The 19,208-nt window shown below is 41.3% G+C and overlaps 1 protein-coding gene across 11 annotated transcripts in view; it reads right to left on the reverse strand.

Moving 5' to 3' along the window:
• The window catches only part of Stau2 (staufen double-stranded RNA binding protein 2), a 299,895-nt gene that overhangs the window by 152,484 nt on the left and 128,203 nt on the right, over nucleotides 1-19,208 (reverse strand). For 10 of the 11 annotated variants that reach the window (XM_028864627.2, XM_028864624.2, XM_028864626.2 and 7 more), the window contains 2 exons: nucleotides 11,199-11,336; nucleotides 5,215-5,346 (listed from right to left, as the gene is read on the reverse strand). In XM_028864627.2, the coding sequence (XP_028720460.1) occupies nucleotides 5,215-5,346; nucleotides 11,199-11,336 (270 nt within the window). Of the gene's footprint in view, nucleotides 1-4,290; nucleotides 4,705-5,214; nucleotides 5,347-11,198; nucleotides 11,337-19,208 lie in introns of those variants that run through there. The other variant, XM_037206428.1, reaches the window with a different exon arrangement.

Raw genomic sequence — 19,208 nt, forward strand, 5'->3', positions numbered from 1 at the left:
AGATTAAATCAACTGTTAAAATCTACAGAATCAGGCATATTAAAACAATTTGACTGACCACTTTGGCGAGGGCAAAAATCTCTACCATGGCTATTGTCGCCCAAAGTGACAGCTACAGGAGTAACTAGTATGGAGAGGACACTGTCCCCTTTCCATATGAGTCTACTTCTAGTTCGCTTGCTGCTTCTGACTTGCTTCAGTTTTCAAGCATAAGTTTTTAAGTCTGTATGGCATCAAAAGAACCTGTCATATATAACATGTATTACATAGAAAATGGTCAGTAATTTTTACTCAAGAAGTAAAGGAATGTCTCCATCCATTCTAAAATCAAAATAAAAACAGAAATGTTATTGTGTCCATTCTGGAAAAACCTTTGCTAAGTATCACCAAAATGTAATTGTACCAAATAATCAGTCAACATTATTTTACAGAATTTTTCGACTCTTTCATTATACATCTTAAGGTGGCTGGGAAACATGCTGGGAAAAAAAAGCCAGGAAACTAAGAACCATGACAAAATGGGTTGACACTGTTACCAAAACTAGCAGTGTAACATAAACCAGGGAGCAGATTGCTCCTCCTTTATTTCTTTATCTTCTTAAGACAAAATTTTCTGTTATCTCCACATTTACCTGGAGGATTTGTTGTGGAATATTACGTTAACTATGTAGAGATGTGCTACATTTGTTTATGTTGCAGAATATTACTTTAACAATGTAAAGATGTGTTGCTGTTTCATCTTGCCTGCTGCCTAAGGCACCTGACTGGCAATGGCCAACAGCTAGGCACTGGAGGGACAGGCAGGGCTGGCAGGCAGAGAGAATAAATAGGAGAGGAATCTGTGCTCAAGAGGAGAGAAAAGAGATGAGAGAATGAGAGAGAAAGGGAGGGAGATGCCGGCCCCAGGCAGTCACCAGACACACAGAGATGTGGGAGCCCGTTCTCGGGTTCCTCGTGGATTTACCCAGCAGGTCCGAATAGAGGATGATCAGGACCACGGGCCTGAGTGCAGGTGTCTGAGATGGCCTGCACTTGGCTGTGTTGGGGGAGGAGGTCTTTTGCTCCACCCCTTGGCATTTCTATAAAAACCCTGGGCCAGAGACAGTCGGGGCCGTTGGAATAGGTTCCAGGCCCTCTCGAGGCTATCCTTTATTTTCTATCTGTTTATCTCCGCAAGATTCTCCGCTATAAATCCTTCTATCTAATATTTCCTGCTGATTGCACTCAAGAAAACTCTGGGGAACTGTGGGGGTGGTGGGTAAATGCCCCACACAGAGAAAGCAGGAAAGGAGGACGTACAGAATGAAAGAAAGGTAAAAAGCCCAGAGGCAAAACGAAGATGAAGAGAAACAGTTAAGTTATAAGAGTTAGTGGGACAAGCATAAGATAAGGCTGAGCATTCATAATTAATAAGTCTCCATGTCATGATTTGAGAGCTGGTTGGCAGCCCAAAAGAGAGCCTGCTACAAGATCACTGCTGTAACCTTTGACTACAAAATTCTAATACAATTTTTGCAAAGCAGAAATTACTGTCCAATAAAGTAGTCCAACAGTATTAACCACCGCCAGTTCTAACCTTTAAGACAAGATATATTGGGTAATGAGCTAATTGTTTTGTATGAATATAGATGACCTCATTCTACCTCACAAAATCTGATGTGCTGTTATTACCATTTTGCCTTCTAACGATACAAAGCAAAGTGTGTGAGGTCGCACACCTAATAGGCAGTTTTCCTAAGTCAAGAAAAAGAGAGTAACTATACTTTAAGATTGTTTTCTCTTCTTTTCTTTTTTGTCTTTTTCTTTTCTGTTGTAATTGTTGTTTTGTTTTATTTTAGGTGAAGCACCAGATATTGAACCACAGAATACAGGGCCTTATGTACATGCGAGGCAAGCATTCTAACCACTGGGCTACATCTATGGTCCACTAATAGCTTTTTATGTAGAAAAGAATTAGAGTCCAATGAAAAGGGACTATAATATGACGAATGTGTGTGAACTGTGCAACTAAGAGAGGGAGGAGATGCCAGGATGAACAGCAGAGTTTGGAAGAACGGCCTCGGTCTGGAGAATCAGCTCAGCGGCTCAACACCTCTGCTCTCCAGAAGACACTGGGTCAGCAGCGGCTCAACACCTCTGCTCTCCAGAAGACACTGGGTCAACAGCGGCTAAACACCTCTGCTCTCCAGAAGACACTGGGTCAACAGCGGCTCAACACCTCTGCTCTCCAGAAGACACTGGGTCAACAGCGGCTAAACACCTCTGCTCTCCAGAAGACACTGGGTCAACAGCGGCTCAATACCTCTGCTCTCCCAGAAGACACTGGGTCAACAGCGGCTCAGCACCTCTGCTCTCCCAGAAGACACTGGGTCAACAGCGGCTAAACACCTCTGCTCTCCCAGAAGACACTGGGTCAACAGCGGCTCAACACCTCTGCTCTCCAGAAGACACTGGGTCAACAGCGACTCAACACCTCTGCTCTCCAGAAGACACTGGGTCAACAGCGACTCAACACCTCTGCTCTCCAGAAGACACTGGGTCAACAGCGGCTAAACACCTCTGCTCTCCAGAAGACACACTGGGTCAGCAGCGGCTAAACACCTCTGCTCTCCAGAAGACACACTGGGTCAACAGCGGCTAAACACCTCTGCTCTCCAGAAGACACTGGGTCAACAGCTGGCACTGCACAACCCCCACCTCCCATCAGAACGCTCTTCAGACCACCACCTGGCTGCACAGGTCGTTCTCTAGCTCCTTCTGCCGGTGTTCTTCCTTCTGTGTCCACCATACGTGTTCTCTATACTTGAATCTTAACAAATACACATACAAAATATGCCCGGATCTTCCTCTCTCTGTGTCCAGCACCAGTTCTTTGCTCAGATCCTCCACAGCTGAACAGCTCCGCTTGCTCCCATGCTGCTCTCCCTACTTTCAGCCTCTCACCTCCAATCCACTCTCGATACTTCTGAGAGAATTACTTTTTATGAACATAACTAGATTAGGCTTCAGTCTTAAATGAACAATTCTTTAAGCCCTTTTCCATCCAAACAGTGACTGACGACCTCCCTCTCTCTTTGTAATATGATCAAAACACCCCATTCCCAACACTTAATGGCTGAGTTCCTTGAGAGTAAAGACCAGGTTTCGGTCCACTTGTTATCTTCAGTTACAAGTGTCTGGCATTTAGTGGGAGGGTTAGTTTCATATGTCAAGTTGTCTGAGCCAGAGTTCAGGTATTTGGTAAAACATTAGTCGATGTATTTCTGAGAATGGGATGAGATGTAGATGTAACCAACCGTCTTATTAAATAAGAAACACAGAACCAATGTAAAAGAGAAAGCCGAGAGGTCAGAGCTCAGAGCTAAAATCTCACCCTTCCTCCTGCGGTGTCCCAGCTTCCCGAAAGAGAGCTATTTCCCTGTGTGTAAGTCATTTCATAGTCATTCTGCCTTCTCATTGGTTGTAAACCCAAACATGTGACTGCCTCATCACTGCCTGTATGTATAGCCACCCCCCAAGGTCTTAAAGGCATATGTCTCCAATGCTGGCTGTATCCCTGAACACACAGATCTATGGGGTTAAAGGCATGTGCCACCACTGCCACACTGTCTATGGCTCTAATAGCTCTGACCCCCAGGCAACTTTATTTATTAACATACAATCAAAATCACATTTCAGTACAATTAGAATACCACCACAATGAGATGTTCATTTAAATTGGTGGCCTTTAAGTAAAGCATATTAACCTTCAAAAATATGGAGGGCCACACGCAATCAGTTGATGGTGTCAACAAAACAAAAGGCTGATTTCCCTCGGAAGGAATTCTCCAGCAACTGTATGGAATGAAGTGGGACTGCTTCCCGAGTCTCCAGCCTGCTAGGTCTTCCCATAGAGCACACACACACACACACACACACACACACACACGCACGCACGCACGCACGCACGCACGCATGCACGCACGCATGCATATGCATGCACACATTCTGCTGGCTCTGCTTCTCTGGAGAACACTTGCTAATATAGGAGGTATGCAAAAAATAAATTAAAAGGCTTCTCAAGGGAAATATTGTTTTATTTTTCACTTAACTTACAAATAAATGTCTCTACAGTGGCTTATTTTGATATATTTTTATAAAGTACTCATTGGCTTTAAGTCAATATAAATGTGCTAAATGAAAACAACATATATTTAATCTAAGATCTAGTGAGATGTAAACATGTTACGTTTTGTATTACAAATACTTTTTAAAGGAGAGAAAGCATTGACTAGCCAAGCTAAATAAAACAAAACAACGACAACAGAATTGAAAGCTCTATCACATAAACAAATGAATTTTTTAATCTTTGAAATGAATCACAGTGGCTTTAAGAAAAGCACAGCTGAACGTTCATTGGAAGATGTCTTGTTTCTCCCTCTAAGCTTAGGGAGTGTCCCCACAAAAACTAAGACAGACCCTGGCCAAAACAGAGTCCTGTGAAAGGGCCTGCTCAAAGGGAAATCACTTCTAGAAAGGTAACAGTAAACCTGCTTTGCTGTCAATTTTTGCATAAACAAAATGCTTAATGGAAATAATTCCTACATAAGTGTAGATAACAAAACAGTAGTAAAAATGAATATTCCTTCCTCTCCACCTTCTCTGCCATGCCCTGAATTCAGGCCTCTCTCCGACACAGGCGGGTGCTAATGATGGCATTAACTGCTGCAGAAGAAACAGAGGACCATGAACATGTCTTTGGGAGAAAAAGTAAATACGCTCTCAGTTTACCTTTAAATTTAAAATAAACAGAAAATAAACAAATAAAACTAGTTTATAGAGAACCTGTCTAATATAATCACTGCCCTAAGGACTAAGCCAAAATTTTTGTTTCTAATGTTTCCAGCTATATTCCCAAAACAAAGACCAACAGCTCCTGCTCTTAGAAGGCACAAATACAGACAAAAGTAAGTGACAAGCAAACAGGCAGTAAGTTAGACAATATTATATTGCTATGAACTACCATACAAAAGGTTAGTATTTCCAGTCCTAGACTTACTACTCGCTAACACTACATCTTCCCATACGTGGATGGTATTTTCTAGCAGCAAAATCTCACATAGAATATTGCCTCATAAAAATTAAAAGTCAACTTTGAAAGCAGATGAGATCAGAATATGTTGATCCCTTTAATGTTCAGACAGGAGGCACACACACATTAATGTCCGTTCTTACCTTGTCGAGCTGATCCTGGAGGCTAGTGGATGCTTTATAGCCAAGCTGTAACAGCATTGCTTCCGCAGCATTTTTTTTGGCTATCTTTTTATTAGGTCCTGTTCCAGTAGCAACCTCATTGCCCACCTTGACCTAGAGAAGTTAAAGAAAGTAATTAGTTGTATTAGCAAACAGAAAGTCCTTACATTATAAAGCAATGCATAAGACTAAAAAAAAAAAAAAAAAAGAAAAAAAGAAAAAAAAGGAAAGAAAATTAGTCCAAAATAAAATAGAAAGATAAAATCTCACTCATGCAATTTTAATATGCAAGTGAAACTACACGTGGAAATTCTGGTGGTTATCTCAGGATGGCATTCTTCTAGGACTTTTACTTCCTCATACATTTCTGTATTGTTTTGATTTTTTTTAAACCTTACTCATTTAAGCAAATAAAAAAGAAAGTTTACATCAACACAGTGTTTGTTCTAACTACATTTTGTACTCTTTATTTCCAGTAAGAAACTGAGAAAGTGGAAATTCATGTTGGTGTCATTTAAACTAATGTCCAAAGTTTATATGAGTTTATATTAGGGCTGGAGACACTGCTCAGTGGTAGAATATTTGCCCAATATATACAGGGTCCTAGGTTCAATATTCAATATGGAAACATATCATATTAAACAGTTCCTAAAGAAAATTAATATAAGAAAATTAATATAAGGCTGAGTATAATACTGTGATGCAGAAAAAGACTTCCAAGTGAATCTTGGAGCTAAGAAATTTCTGATTTCCCCTGTGCAGAAGATGTTGTACATTATTTAACAACTCCCTGACCTTCAAACTCCTCGTCAATACAGCAAGAATACCAACAACTGTGTCTCAGTGTTGCTTTGGAAATTAAGAGAATCTATGTCATTCATAACTGCTTAGTGAACAGCAAACTGCCCGTTACCTTTTGTAAGCAATTTAAACAGAATGTGTGCAAACACACACACACACACACACACACACACACACACACACACACACACGCGCGCACGCACAAGCACACGTGAATGCACACACTTAAATATATGTGAGCTATCTTATACACACATTTTCTGAGTTGAGTAAGACTGTTTTAGAGAGGCATGTACTAAGAGAAGTAAAATCATAAAAATTAAATTGAAAAGTTTAACTATAAGGAGGAATTTACAAAATGACATTAAAATACTGCTGCTCTTACAGAGGATTCAGGTTAGGTTCACCAACACCCAACATGGCGGCCCACAACTATAACATCGCAGAGACGTGGTGCCCTCTTCTGCCCTCTGCAGGCAAAACACGGTATACATACAAAATACAAATTATAAATAAATCTTTAAAGAGAAGACACTAATAGATAGAACCATGTGTCATGCTTATAGGGTACAGGAAACAGTGATACATGTGTCGATCCATCTATAAATTCACTGAATTCCTATCAAAATCTCACATGTAGTTCACATGTGACAGTAGACAAGCTGATTCTAGAGTCTCTCCAGTAGAGCGAAGTGCTCAGAACAGGCACGGTTCTATGGGAATAGAAAGGCACAGCACCTCTTTGCTCATCTGAATTTTTATATAACTACCATAAGAAAAGGACAGATAAATTTGAGTTTATTAAATTACTTTTGCTCTTAAAAAGAGACTACTAGATATAAAGCAAAGAACAATCAGACTGCAACCCACAGAACCAGGGAGGCTACATAACAGAGGGACCCTAGGATGACTGTGGTTTATAATAAGTTTTGGTTTTACTCAATCACTGGGCAAGCCTCAATGAAACATTTCACTATTAGGATAAGAATTTATACTGGCCGGGCGGTGGTGGCGCACGCCTTTAATCCCAGCACTCGGGAGGCAGAGGCAGGCGGATCTCTGTGAGTTCGAGGCCAGCCTGGACTACCAAGTGAGTTCCAGGAAAGGCGCAAAGCTACACAGAGAAACCCTGTCTCAAAAAACCAAAAAAAAAGAGAGATTGAAAAACAATAAAAAAAAAAAGAATTTATACTGTATCAAGCTGATAATAGAAAAGAACTTGCAAAAGGGGTTACTCAGGACAGGGCTGGAGTCTTATTATTATTAATCATAATAATATAATTAAATATAAAACAGTTAATGTAGTTAACTAATATTATTAATAATAAGTGGCTTGTTTTCATGATTACAGAAAGAAAGAAAGAAAGAAAGAAAGAAAGAAAGAAAGAAAGAAAGAAAGAAAAAGAAAGGAAGGAAGGAAGAAAAAGAAAGAAAGAGAGAGAGAGAAAGGAAGGAAGGAAGGAAGGAAGGAAGGAAGGAAGGAAGGAAGGAAGGAAGGAAGGAAGGAAGGAAGGAAGAAAAAGACCCAGCTTCATTAGAGACTGATGGGGAGGGCCCAGTCCATTATGAGCAGTGTCACCCCTGGGCTGGCAGTCCTGGGTTCTATAAGAAAGCAGGCTGAGCAGCGAAATAGAAATTTAAACATAAATACGCAAACGATATAGTACAGCAATGTACTCCCGAGGGACTTTAGTCAGCAGCCTGAATGACGGTCGTTGTGGCCATGAAACCACAGACGTGCTCACAGCAGAGCTGCTGTCAAGCTATGCAGTGCGAACGTGGCGTGTGTGGAAACAGGTCACTGCTCTTCTCCCACGTGAGAAGGTCCAGCTGATGCCAGCTGGCAGCCTTCTGTGGACGGCACTGGGAAGCAGGGACACTCACAGCAGTTCCTTGGAGCAGCATGAACTCCCAGTCCATGCCCTATCAGTGTTGGCCTGACCCTGACCTCCACACAGCCCTAAGGAAGCTGTGTTCTCACCCTCAGCTAGTCCCTTCTAATACCTGCTGTTTTTCTCGGGCTTGGCCTGTTCCCAGACTCACCAGCCCTTACTCTGTTCTGGAACGACTGTTGGTGAGAAGATAGGCCAGCTGCGTCAAAAGCCTCCTCCGCTTCTCTGGGGGTCAAAAGGCTCACCAGAGTAAACAGAAACTTTCATCTGCTTTCACACACTACACACACCTCACTGGACATCCTTCAGTTCCCCTGCCCCAGCCCCACATCTCATCTCTGCAGGCCTGCTGCCTTTAGACCCAGGCTCCTGCCTCTGGACTTGACCGCAATGCTGGTCCTATCTTGGCACCAACTGTTCAAGTGTTTGCCAGCTTTCCACCTGACCTATCCCGATCTTTTCTAAAGACTTCGTTCCTTCCTAACAGGTGCTTCCCGACTCACGGTCCCTCCTCACCCAACTGTCTGTGAGCAGTTAACTCAGTAGTCTGAGCTGTTACCTCAGAGTAATCCAGTGCTCAAGGTCACACTGCTGAGTGACCCTCATTCCTTGCCACCAAACACAACGGTCACTCAAAGAACCTCTTGATTATAAAAGTAAAAATGCATATGAGTCATCTTCCTACAGAGCTCACAGATAGTATAAGATTACAAATAAGATTTTACATTAAAATATTAATGTCTGAGCAAAGCAGCTCTCTACTATGCTGCAGATATAAGATGGTCAGATTTTTGTCTTTAATCATCTATATGAGCTGAACCCTCAACGATAACTAAGAAATAAAAAAGTTCAGAAATAGCATTGAAAATTTCATTGTCTTTCACTGAGACTGAAGAAATTTGCTTTATATATTTTTAATAACTTGGAGATCTTAATCAAAAAGTGTAAAAGTTAGTATGATTCATGATAATACAGTACATTCATATGTAATTTAGTTATTATTTTCTGTTTGAAAATTAAAACCTCTCTCCAAAACAAATGAAAAGAGTTTTTGTTCCTCAGATTCATCAGCCCTTGTATACAAAAAGAAATTTACTCTGAAAAGCTACACATGGTGGCATATGCCTGAAATCGAGAGGACAAGGAGTTCAAAGTCATCCTTGGCTACATGGTGAGTTCAGGGCCAGCTTAGGCTACATGAGTCCCTGTTACAACAATACTCCTACCCTCAAGGAATAAATTTGCTTTGGAACTAACTATCCCTATAATGTCATCAAAAATTTTCTTTTCTTATTCAGTAATCAACACAAGTAACCTGTATTCATTTTGTAACATACCAACTCAGTTTGGGGAGGTATAATAGATAAAAATGAGCACATTATTTCCAGCCATCTTTCTTCTACGTCCAAGTATACCATGATAATACTGTGTAATGAGTTGATACAAAAGCCTTTCCTTTAATAAGGTTGTTATAATATTGCAATGACTCTACTGGAGCGTCTAGGGTGAGGGCGACATGATCTGAATCCAGTGGGAAAGCATGCAGAAGCATAGCCAAATGTCCCTGTTTGAATGTATATGACTACTATAAAATGGGAGGTAGCCAAAGATACTCTGACCTCCTCTCTCAAAGTGGGTATTCAATACACTCCATGGAAAAGGAACTGTAATACAACCCAAAGCAGATTATATCCAAATATGTGTCTGTAGTTTCAACCTTTGGTATTTACAAAACAGATCCTTGAGTTCTTAAGAGCTGTGAATGTAACAGCCAAAACAATTAATACATTCTACTTAGTGGAAATGCTAGGGCAGCCTCCGGGTCCTAATGATACCTAGACACCGTGCGTTTACAAACCACAGGAAAATCCCTAACTTGAACTTGAGGTTTCCAGAAGTCTGACAGGAAAGCAACAACTACTTGGTAAATGTTTATTATAGCCCCAATATTCATCAATACTTGGTATCATATACATACAGAAGTGCAAAACTTAGCTATGTGTGGGTAATTAATTAATACAAGGTCCCATATTTGGATTTTGAGATATCTGATATATAGTCAACACTTAGTAAATAGTTGTTGATTTTATCTGTATTGTATGAAAGGTAAGATCCTTGAGTTTGACCGTAAGTTTCTCTCATAAGAGAAATTTTATGTTCAAACACAATAAAGAAAATTTAAGTATACACTGGTTATTAGATTCTTCTAATGAATATTACTGTAAGAAAAAATAATATAATTTTTCAGAGCAATGCACTAGGTTAAGTCTAAAACAACAAGGTTAGAAGTTAGCTTTAAAATTTCTATAAAGGCATAAAGAAATCAAGAGGAAAGTGAGAAGTCACAGCTGAATCCAGTGTGGCAAAGATCTTACCTGCTGTATGGGGTTCAGGATACTATTTTCTTCCCACCTTTCAATATCCTTTTAAAGATGAATTTTTAAGTGTGTGTCTATGTGTGTATGTGTGTGCATCTGTACATGTCTCTGTGTACGTATATGACTACAAGTGTAGGTGCTCAAAGAGACCAGGGGTGTCTGAGAACCCCCGCCCCCTGGAGCTGGAGTTAGAGGCAGTCGTGAACTGCCTATTGTGATGTTATGAACTACCTGATGGAGTGTTAAGAGCTGAACTTGGGTCCCCTGCAAGAGGAGTAAACACTCTTAACCCCTTAGCCATTTCACCAGCCTGGACATGTTCCTTAGTAAAAAGTCAGCGTATGGCGTGAACTGGCCATCACAGAAGGGTCCGGCCACTCTGGCAAAGCACAAGACAACTTGGGTACTTAACCTCACTCCTAGCTCATACCGAGCAGCCAGTCTTCAAGTCTCTTGGTCAGCTGGCCAGGCCAGACGCTCTAACTTTCCAGAGAGCTCCATAACCTTATGCCCTTGGCCCATTTCCATCCCCTACATCTACCCTTCTTATTTTGTTTCTAATGCCCTTTGTCTCCGAACATAATAGTTAGTCACCCTGGCTTTAAAATGCAACATGAAAAGTTAAAAGACAGACATTAAATGATAAACTGTGGTAAATAACCCATGTGAACTCACAGGCCCTTCCAAATCTCATGTTGTCTATCTAACATGTCCTTGACACCAGCAAGTTTCCAAGTTGATAGGTGAGCCTAAACAGAATGAATACTCTACAGTGTAAACATAGTTGCACATCCTTCCAAGGCCCGGCCTGACTTCACCACATCACTGCGCCACCCTGGGAACGCCTCAGTTTTTCATTGATTTCAGAAACACTGACTAGGAAGGCTGAAAATACCTGCATCACAAACTCTCGACGTCGGGGCAGTCCTCGTTCTGAAAGTAAAACGTAGTCAGGCTCCTTCTCCTTTCTGGCCTGCTGGATTTGGGCCAGGCGGCTAATGGGGTTCATCCCTTGACCATACTCAGGTCCAGCCTAAAAAAATAATTTAGGAAAACTTTCAGCATCTTGATTGCAAAACTTATTAGACCATAGAAAAAGCAGCGGTTCTCCACTGCATCCCTGGCCCACCAAAACTGACTGGAAGGGATAAATCAGAGTCACTGAGAAGATGTGCAACTGAACTTTGTAAAATGGACCCAACATTTAGTCTTCCATGGGATTGGGGTTCAGAGATAACAGAGATAAGCCAGATTGCTTATATTTTAAACTTGGGTGATCTCTTCAGGGTGCAAGGGTCACTCACAAATAGCAATAGAAAAAAGAACAGGACAGGGTAAGACATGAACTGTGAGCAGATACTTGCAACATGTAACTTTAAAAAGATGGATCTAAGCCGGGCGGCGGCGGCGGTGGTGGTGGTGGTGGTGGTGGTGGTGGTGGTGGTGGCGCACGCCTTTAATCCCAGCACTCGGGAGGCAGAGGCAGGTGGATCTCTGTGAATTCGAGGCCAGCCTGGGCTACCAAGTGAGCTCCAGGAAAGGCGCAAAGCTACACAGAGAAACCCTGTCTCGAAAAATCAAAAAAAAAAAAAAAAAAAAAGATGGATCTAGGCTCCAAAACATACTTTTAGAAACTCCTAAAAAATTAAGAAAAAGAAGATAGGTAAAAAGTGATGAACTGATGTATCACAAGAATGAAAATGGAAAGAAAGACCAGTCAGCTTCATTAGAACTTGACAAATGCATATTAAAACCATGGTAAAGTATGAATATAACCCATCTGCTTGGGAAACTTGAGAAGTACAACAGCCCCACCAGGTGTGCTGGATAGTTTTATGTCAACTGACGCAAGCTCAAGTCATCTGAGAGGAGGGAACCTCAATAGAGAAAATGCCTCCATAAAGTCTGGCCGTAGGCAAGCCTGTAGGGCATTTTCTTAATTAGTGATTGATGTGGGAGGACCCAGCCTATTGCGGCTGGTGGTCCTGGGTTCTATAAGAAAGCAGCTGGAACAAGCCATGATGAACAAGCAGGAAGCAGCACCTCTCCATGGCCTCTGCATCAGCTCTGCCTCCAGGTTCCTGGCCTGCTTGAGTCCTGTCCTGACTTCCTTTGATGATGAACTGTGATGTGGAAGCATAAGCTGAATAAGCCCTTGCCTCCCCAAGTTGCTTTTGATCATGGTGTTTCATCACAGCAATAGCAACCCTAACTAAGACAGAAGACGAATGGAAGAAGCTTGCAGCAGACAGGAGGAGAGCAGAAGGCGGTAGCTTACTATGTTGCGAGGCTGGCCTTGAACTCCTGAACTGAAAATAGTCCTGAGGAGCCCAAACTATAAAGTACATTGCTACCTGACTGACAAGAAGCAAAGCAGGAGGGATGGGGAGCGCTAGAGAAATGTGTAGGTAAGGGATCCACAGGATCTGATGATTTACTGGACACAAGGATAAAAAGAAATCTCAGTGTCAGATGGTTGGTGCTGCCAGCCACTAGATGGAGAAAGATGTACCAGGGAGCATGATAAACTCTGGACAGTGAACCCAAGGTGCCTGTGAATTGTTAAGCAACCATGTGGAGCACATGGTGTAGACCACAGCAGCACACTGGGGAGTCATTTCTCTAAGGCTGAACTGAACCACTGGGTGTAACGGAGAAGCTAGGACAGAGCGAAAGGCTGCAAACCCAGAGCCAGCGAAGCGGCTCAGTGGGTAGAGCACCTGCTGCTCACGCTGGAGGCCCTGAGTTCAGCCACCAGAACCCAACGGTGGGGAAAGAAAGAGCGGACTCCTCCAATGTCCTCTGCCCTCCACATACGTGCACACACAAACACAAAATAAGTAAACCTTTTAAAAAGACGTAAACTTCACAAGCACACTTGTTAGGCTGGACATGAGAGAGCAATGGAGATGGTTAGCTGCTGATGAAGTCTACCACAGCCAAAACTACAGGTCCAATAAACTAGAAAGGGTCACTCGCAAAGTGTAAGTGACCAGATTAGAGAAATGGGGAGGGGTTAAATAAAAAAGGAGGGAAAGGTAAAATAACAGTAAGACTGTCTAAAAAAGTTGTAAGGAATCATACTATTAACTACACCAAAAACTGTGATAAATGTAAGTCTGTGTATAAATGGAATTTTCACATGTGGGCTCACAGCATTCCTTCCACAAGCCAAAGACTAGCTAATGAAATCCCAACACCAGGCATGAGAAGCCCTCTTCCGAGTTGGTGGTCAGGGTTGTCAGAGACGCCCCAAATGACAGTCTAGTGCTACTGCCCTTGGCTGCCGACCAGAGGGGGAAAGGAAGTCCCTGTTGCTGAAGACACCATGCATTGCGGACACAGGGTTCAGAGGCTCTTGGGCTGGATCTGACCTAAAAGCCTCCTCCAAGGCCCAGCTTTCATATTACCAGAAGGCACCGTGCGAGCTTCCAGAGGGTGACAACCAACAGTCCTACCCAGCTATGACGCCTATGAATCACATCAAATACCAGCATGGCACAATATCTCTAAGGGTGTAGTGGTGGCTCACACACCTTGGAGGTAACCAATAGCTCTCTAACTGGACTTCAGATCTCGTAACAAGAGAAAACTCATGCCTGGTACTGGAAGCCTAGCCAGCTACCCAGGGTTAGGGAAGTCATGGATCTTGGAGAGCCTACTGCCACCACTTTACTAAACCAGCCGATCCCTAACTACACTCTAAATATCTGTCCTACACCCACAGGTAAGTGCAGTCCTCAGCCCTCGTCCAGGAAACTTCTCTTTGCAACAGATGGAGACCATTACAGAAAACCACAACCAATCAGAAAACACATTGTGGAGCTCGGTCTCAATGGATAATCTACAAAACAACTCCTGCACGCCAGGCTCAGGGAACACCCAAGGCAGAAAAGAGGGCCGAAAATTCTAAGAGCTGCAGGACAGGGAGTTTGCTGTGAGGTTGAGTCTCCTAGTAATGTCAGAAGCATCTATAAAGTCTCACTAACATGGCTCCTAAACATGAACTGAACACAAACAACATGCCAAAGTAGATGGAGAAAGACCATGAGGCCTCAACCCTATCCAAAGAAGTACAGGCAACTAAGGAAAGCTGAGACTGGGAGAAACAGTTTTCCCCAGGGAAGAGTGTACTAATTGGTTATCCAATGCCAAGTGGCCAGCCCTGAAACTATACACATGCAAGTAACATTATACAGGTTGAGGAGGTTAGATTTAGGAGAATATATATATATGTATGTATGTATGTATATATATATATATACATGTATATATGTGTGTATACACATGCATATGTGTATGTATATGCATGTGGCAACAATTAATGAAAAAAGAGGCCATGAATTTAAGAGAACAAGAAGGGTATAAGGGAGTGTATGGAGGGAGGAAGAAGGAAGGAGGAAATGGTATAATTATATTGTAATCTCAAAAGAAAAGAAAAGGCTTTGGAAAAGAGAGACAGTGAAAATGCCAAGTACAGACCATACCTAAGAAGCCTCAGTGAGCTCCCAACAAAAAAGTTAAGAAGCAGCTGTGGCACTTAGAGTTGCCACCACACGTGAAGACGCTCACGTCAATCTGTGCTTCCAACAGGAGGCTGCCTGTAATGTCCTTAGACCTGTTGCATCTCAGGCTCTTCTAAGGACGTCTCTATGTCCCAGAGAAACAATCATTGATATGGATTTTAGTGACAATGAACCATACGCATTAATAAAAAAGGTAAAGGTAGGAATCTGAGAACATTATTAGTGGCTTGATTCCTTTCTTGACTGAGATTACTATGCCCATGACAGTTAAGTTATTATATAAGTCTAGATTATCCTAAACACCAGTAAGGTATCCTTATAAAAACTAGGTCCAGAAAATTTATCTCCAGTATTGGGAAGCCTCCTTTGAAATCTTATCTTAAAGAAGACATTAAAAACAGATAAAAACCCAAAGAGATCATCTGATAAACTGTACATGTTAAGAGGGTGACTCTATAAATCATCTTTAAATCCAAAAGGAGTTCACAATTAACCAGTTTCCAATCGACACTGTAAGTAGAAATAACTCGATCTGAAACCTGACTCTGGGGTGGAAACTTGTGTTCCTGAAACACAAATGGCCTCCCCTGTATGACAGCATGATACATCACAGAAACGTTAGGGGTAATGAGACAATGTGATGGTTTTTATTATTTTAAGTAAAATGAAGGTAACTCATCACAGATCTTCTTTACTTCTTCTGAACAAACGGAGTCATACATCCCAGATGAGTAAAATATATAAAAACATGAGGAAAAAATTTAAAAACTCAAGATAATATTCCAAATAAATCTATTTATTGGCCTACAATATAATTATATTTAAAATCATCTAGATTCCAGCTCATTATAAGAACTTCCTTTCTCAAAATAGCAGCCTACATTTCAGAAAATCTCCAGGTTTTATTTTACATAAGACAGATATAGCACAAGTAATTCCAAGTGTGATGTATGCAAGGAAGAATGCAGGGTGGTTATCCAGTCTAGAGTAAGAGGCTCGGAGAACATTCCAGAATAACATGCTTTTAAATATTTTAAAGGCACTATTTCCCCTATCCCTAGGATCTGGAAGATAACTTTCTAACAACTGTTTTTCAGTGGCTATAGCTAACACAGGAATTAGAGTTATACATCATTTTAGAAATGTATGTATCTTTATCTAGCTTAACAGCTTAATATTCTCAGTTTATTACAACTGACCTGAGTTTAATGGATACTGTGATCAATCTTATGTGATCATTTTGATATAAGCACTTTTCTGTCATAGAAAAGCTAGAGACTATATTAGGGATTTTTTTTTTGATAGATCATGTGACTAGACAGCATCAGATAATAGACCATCTTAATATTTGAGTAATTATTATATCAGTAACTTAAAAATATTTCATGATTACTAATGCATTCTGTGCAGTGCTTCAGCAAAGACAATCCTACAAAGCAAGAACAAGTATTATCCACACTTGATTAGAAACACGACACAACTTGCTTAGGCCAGGAAGTCACCCTCAAAACGGACTGCAAAGTCTGCACTCCTAACAGCTACACCCTGCTCTCTGCAGGGTGCACCCAGAACCACGGTGGCTCATGATCAGTGGATCCATATGCCATTTGTTTTTCCCATTTATCTCTACCTTATGTAACACACGGAATGCACACCTTACATTTTCTTCTCAGTGAAACAAACTCAGTTTTTATAGAAAAAGAACAGGTTGTTACGTATTGTTGTATAATGTATGTATTTTCAAATAAAGCAGAGACACAAAGGTGAAAACCCCATAAGAATATACAAAGTGTACCCCTGCACAATTCAAACAACAGAAACTCATCCATGATTATTAATTATCTGTAGTCCTTGATTCAAACATGCATGTGCCTGTGTGTGACAAGTGAGCTGAGTTAGGAACGGAAATAGTAGCAATTGGAGGCTTTCTCTAGCAGTAGAGAACTTCAGTTCACTCCTGTCATCTACCCTGAGCATTTGACACCGTCTGTCTGTACTAAACACTACGTTATATACCCTCAACTCAACTCTGCCCTTCTTTTTTTTTTTTTTTTTTAGCTTTTTAATGTAATTCAAAGATGACCCAATAAAAAAGTTGGTTACAACACCTTGAAAAGCTGTCTGTTCTGCATTCTTCCTTGGCAAAGTTGGGGAATGAATGGAAACAAAACAAATACATTGATCTCGGAGGTCTACCCGGAGGAGTAAGCATGACAAAGCACACACAGCATGGGACAGAGTCAGTTTTCCCGTGAGGCGTCTGTCATCCCTGCTGCATTATTACACGATTATTGTCCTGTCCTGTACAGTTTATGACATCTGAAGAAGTGACAGTACAGCAGTGCTAGCCATGCGGCTGCTGCTGCTGCTGCTAACACGGGATCAGAGCACTTCCAGCTACTCCACAAGATGGCCAAACAGAAATGAGCAAATTTTCTGAGCATGCTTTGTAAAGCCTTACTTAGAAAATGAGAAACAGTGGCTGGGAGATAGCTCAGAAGAGAAAATGCTTGCTGCCCATTGTTGTGGGATATTCCTTTACATGGTGTGAAGATGCATCACTGTGACTGGTTTAAAAAAGAGCTGAAGGGCCATTAGCTAGGCAGGAAGAGGTTAAGTGGGACTTCTGGGGACAGAGCGCTCTGTGAAGAAGAAAGGCAGAGTCGCCAGCCAGATGTTGAGGAAGCAGGATGGGCACTACAGAGTAAAGGTAAATGAGCCATGTAAAAGAATGTAGATAAAAAAGATAAAGTTAATTTAAGTTGTAAGAGCTAATGGGACAAGCCTAAGCTAAGGTCAAGCTTTCATAATTAATAATAAGTCTCCTGTGGTGATATTTTCTTTGTGCACCCCAATAAAGCTTATCTGGGGATCAGAGGAAAAAGCCAGCCACTATATTAAACATAGAAGTAAGGAAATGGTAGCACATGCCTTTAATCCTAGCATTCGGGAGGCAGAGATCCATCTGGATCTCTGTGGAAACAAAGCCAGGTGTGGTAGAACATGCCTTTAATCCCAGTGCTAGTTAACCATAGAGGTCTGGAGAGCCGGACACACAGGAAGTGATAGAGCTGGGCGGAAAAAGGAAGTGATGAAGCTGGGCAGAGAGAGGAAGTAAGATGGCAGGGCACAGAAAGGTATGTATGTGTGAGTATAGAGGAAGCAGCTCTCTCTGGAGGCTGAGGAGCTGATACGGTGAGGTTGGCTGTGGCTTGTTCTATCCTTCTAATCTCTTCAGTTTTCACCCCAATATCTGGCTCCGGGTTTTTTTTTTTTCTTTTTTTATTAATAAGACCATTTAGCAATTTGTGTTATAGTCTCCATGTCATTTTTTGTGAGCTGGCAGCCCAAAAAGAAAAATCTGTTTACAGTCCGTGTATGTGAACCACAGTGGTCTCTGGCACACACAAAAATACCTAGTAGCATGGCAGCTTGCCTATAATCCCAGTATGTAATGGCAGAGACTGAGTATTCCCCAAAGCAGGATGGCTAGCTGAATTGGTGAACTCAAGGTTTAACTGAGAGTCTCTGCCTCAAAAAATAAATGGAGAATGATCAAGGAAGATACCCAAGGTTGACTTCAGGCCTGAACACACACACACACACACACACACACACACACACACACACACACAGATGCACACTTGCCCACATACATGCAAACACACACATCATACACACACGTATGCACATCACACACAAAATAAAATAAAATGAGGGATAATGTCATCTACTTTACATGGTCATGATGAGAATACTAAAGGGGACACAAATGGATACTAAGAAAGAAAAATACATAAAGGAATAAAATTATCATTAATTTATCGTCACGTGTTCTACATCTTGATTTGGAAAGGTATACAGGAAAGAGAAGGTAAGGGTACAAGCAGGGAGAGATGGAGGGGGACAGAAAGGAGGGGGAAAAAGATTGAAGTTTTTTTTTTGCACTGGTTCAGGGATCTGTCCTAAGAAACCTGTGTCAACAGCCTATAGCCAGTATACTATGGTCACATGTCACTTAACAATGGAGGTGCATTCTGAGAAAATGTCATTACATGATTTTTGTTTTTATGTAAACATCACAGCGTACTTACATAAACCTAGATGATATAGTCTTCTACACACTTAGGCTGTGTGGTGGAACAACTGTTCCTAGGCTATAAACCTTTATGGCATATTACTAGAAACTTAAGGCAACTCTAACTCAGTGGTGTTTGCAATATTTAAACTATATAAATACATGTAAACATAGACAAGTATAATAAAAATGCAATAATTTTCCTACTCCATTAGGACTGTATAGGACAAAAACCACACATGTGATCTATTCTGACCAAAAATACCATACTGTGGCCCATCACTACAGTAATTAAGTAAAA

Source organism: Peromyscus leucopus, chromosome 5, assembly GCF_004664715.2.
Source record: "Peromyscus leucopus breed LL Stock chromosome 5, UCI_PerLeu_2.1, whole genome shotgun sequence".
Classification (NCBI taxonomy): domain Eukaryota; kingdom Metazoa; phylum Chordata; class Mammalia; order Rodentia; family Cricetidae; genus Peromyscus; species Peromyscus leucopus.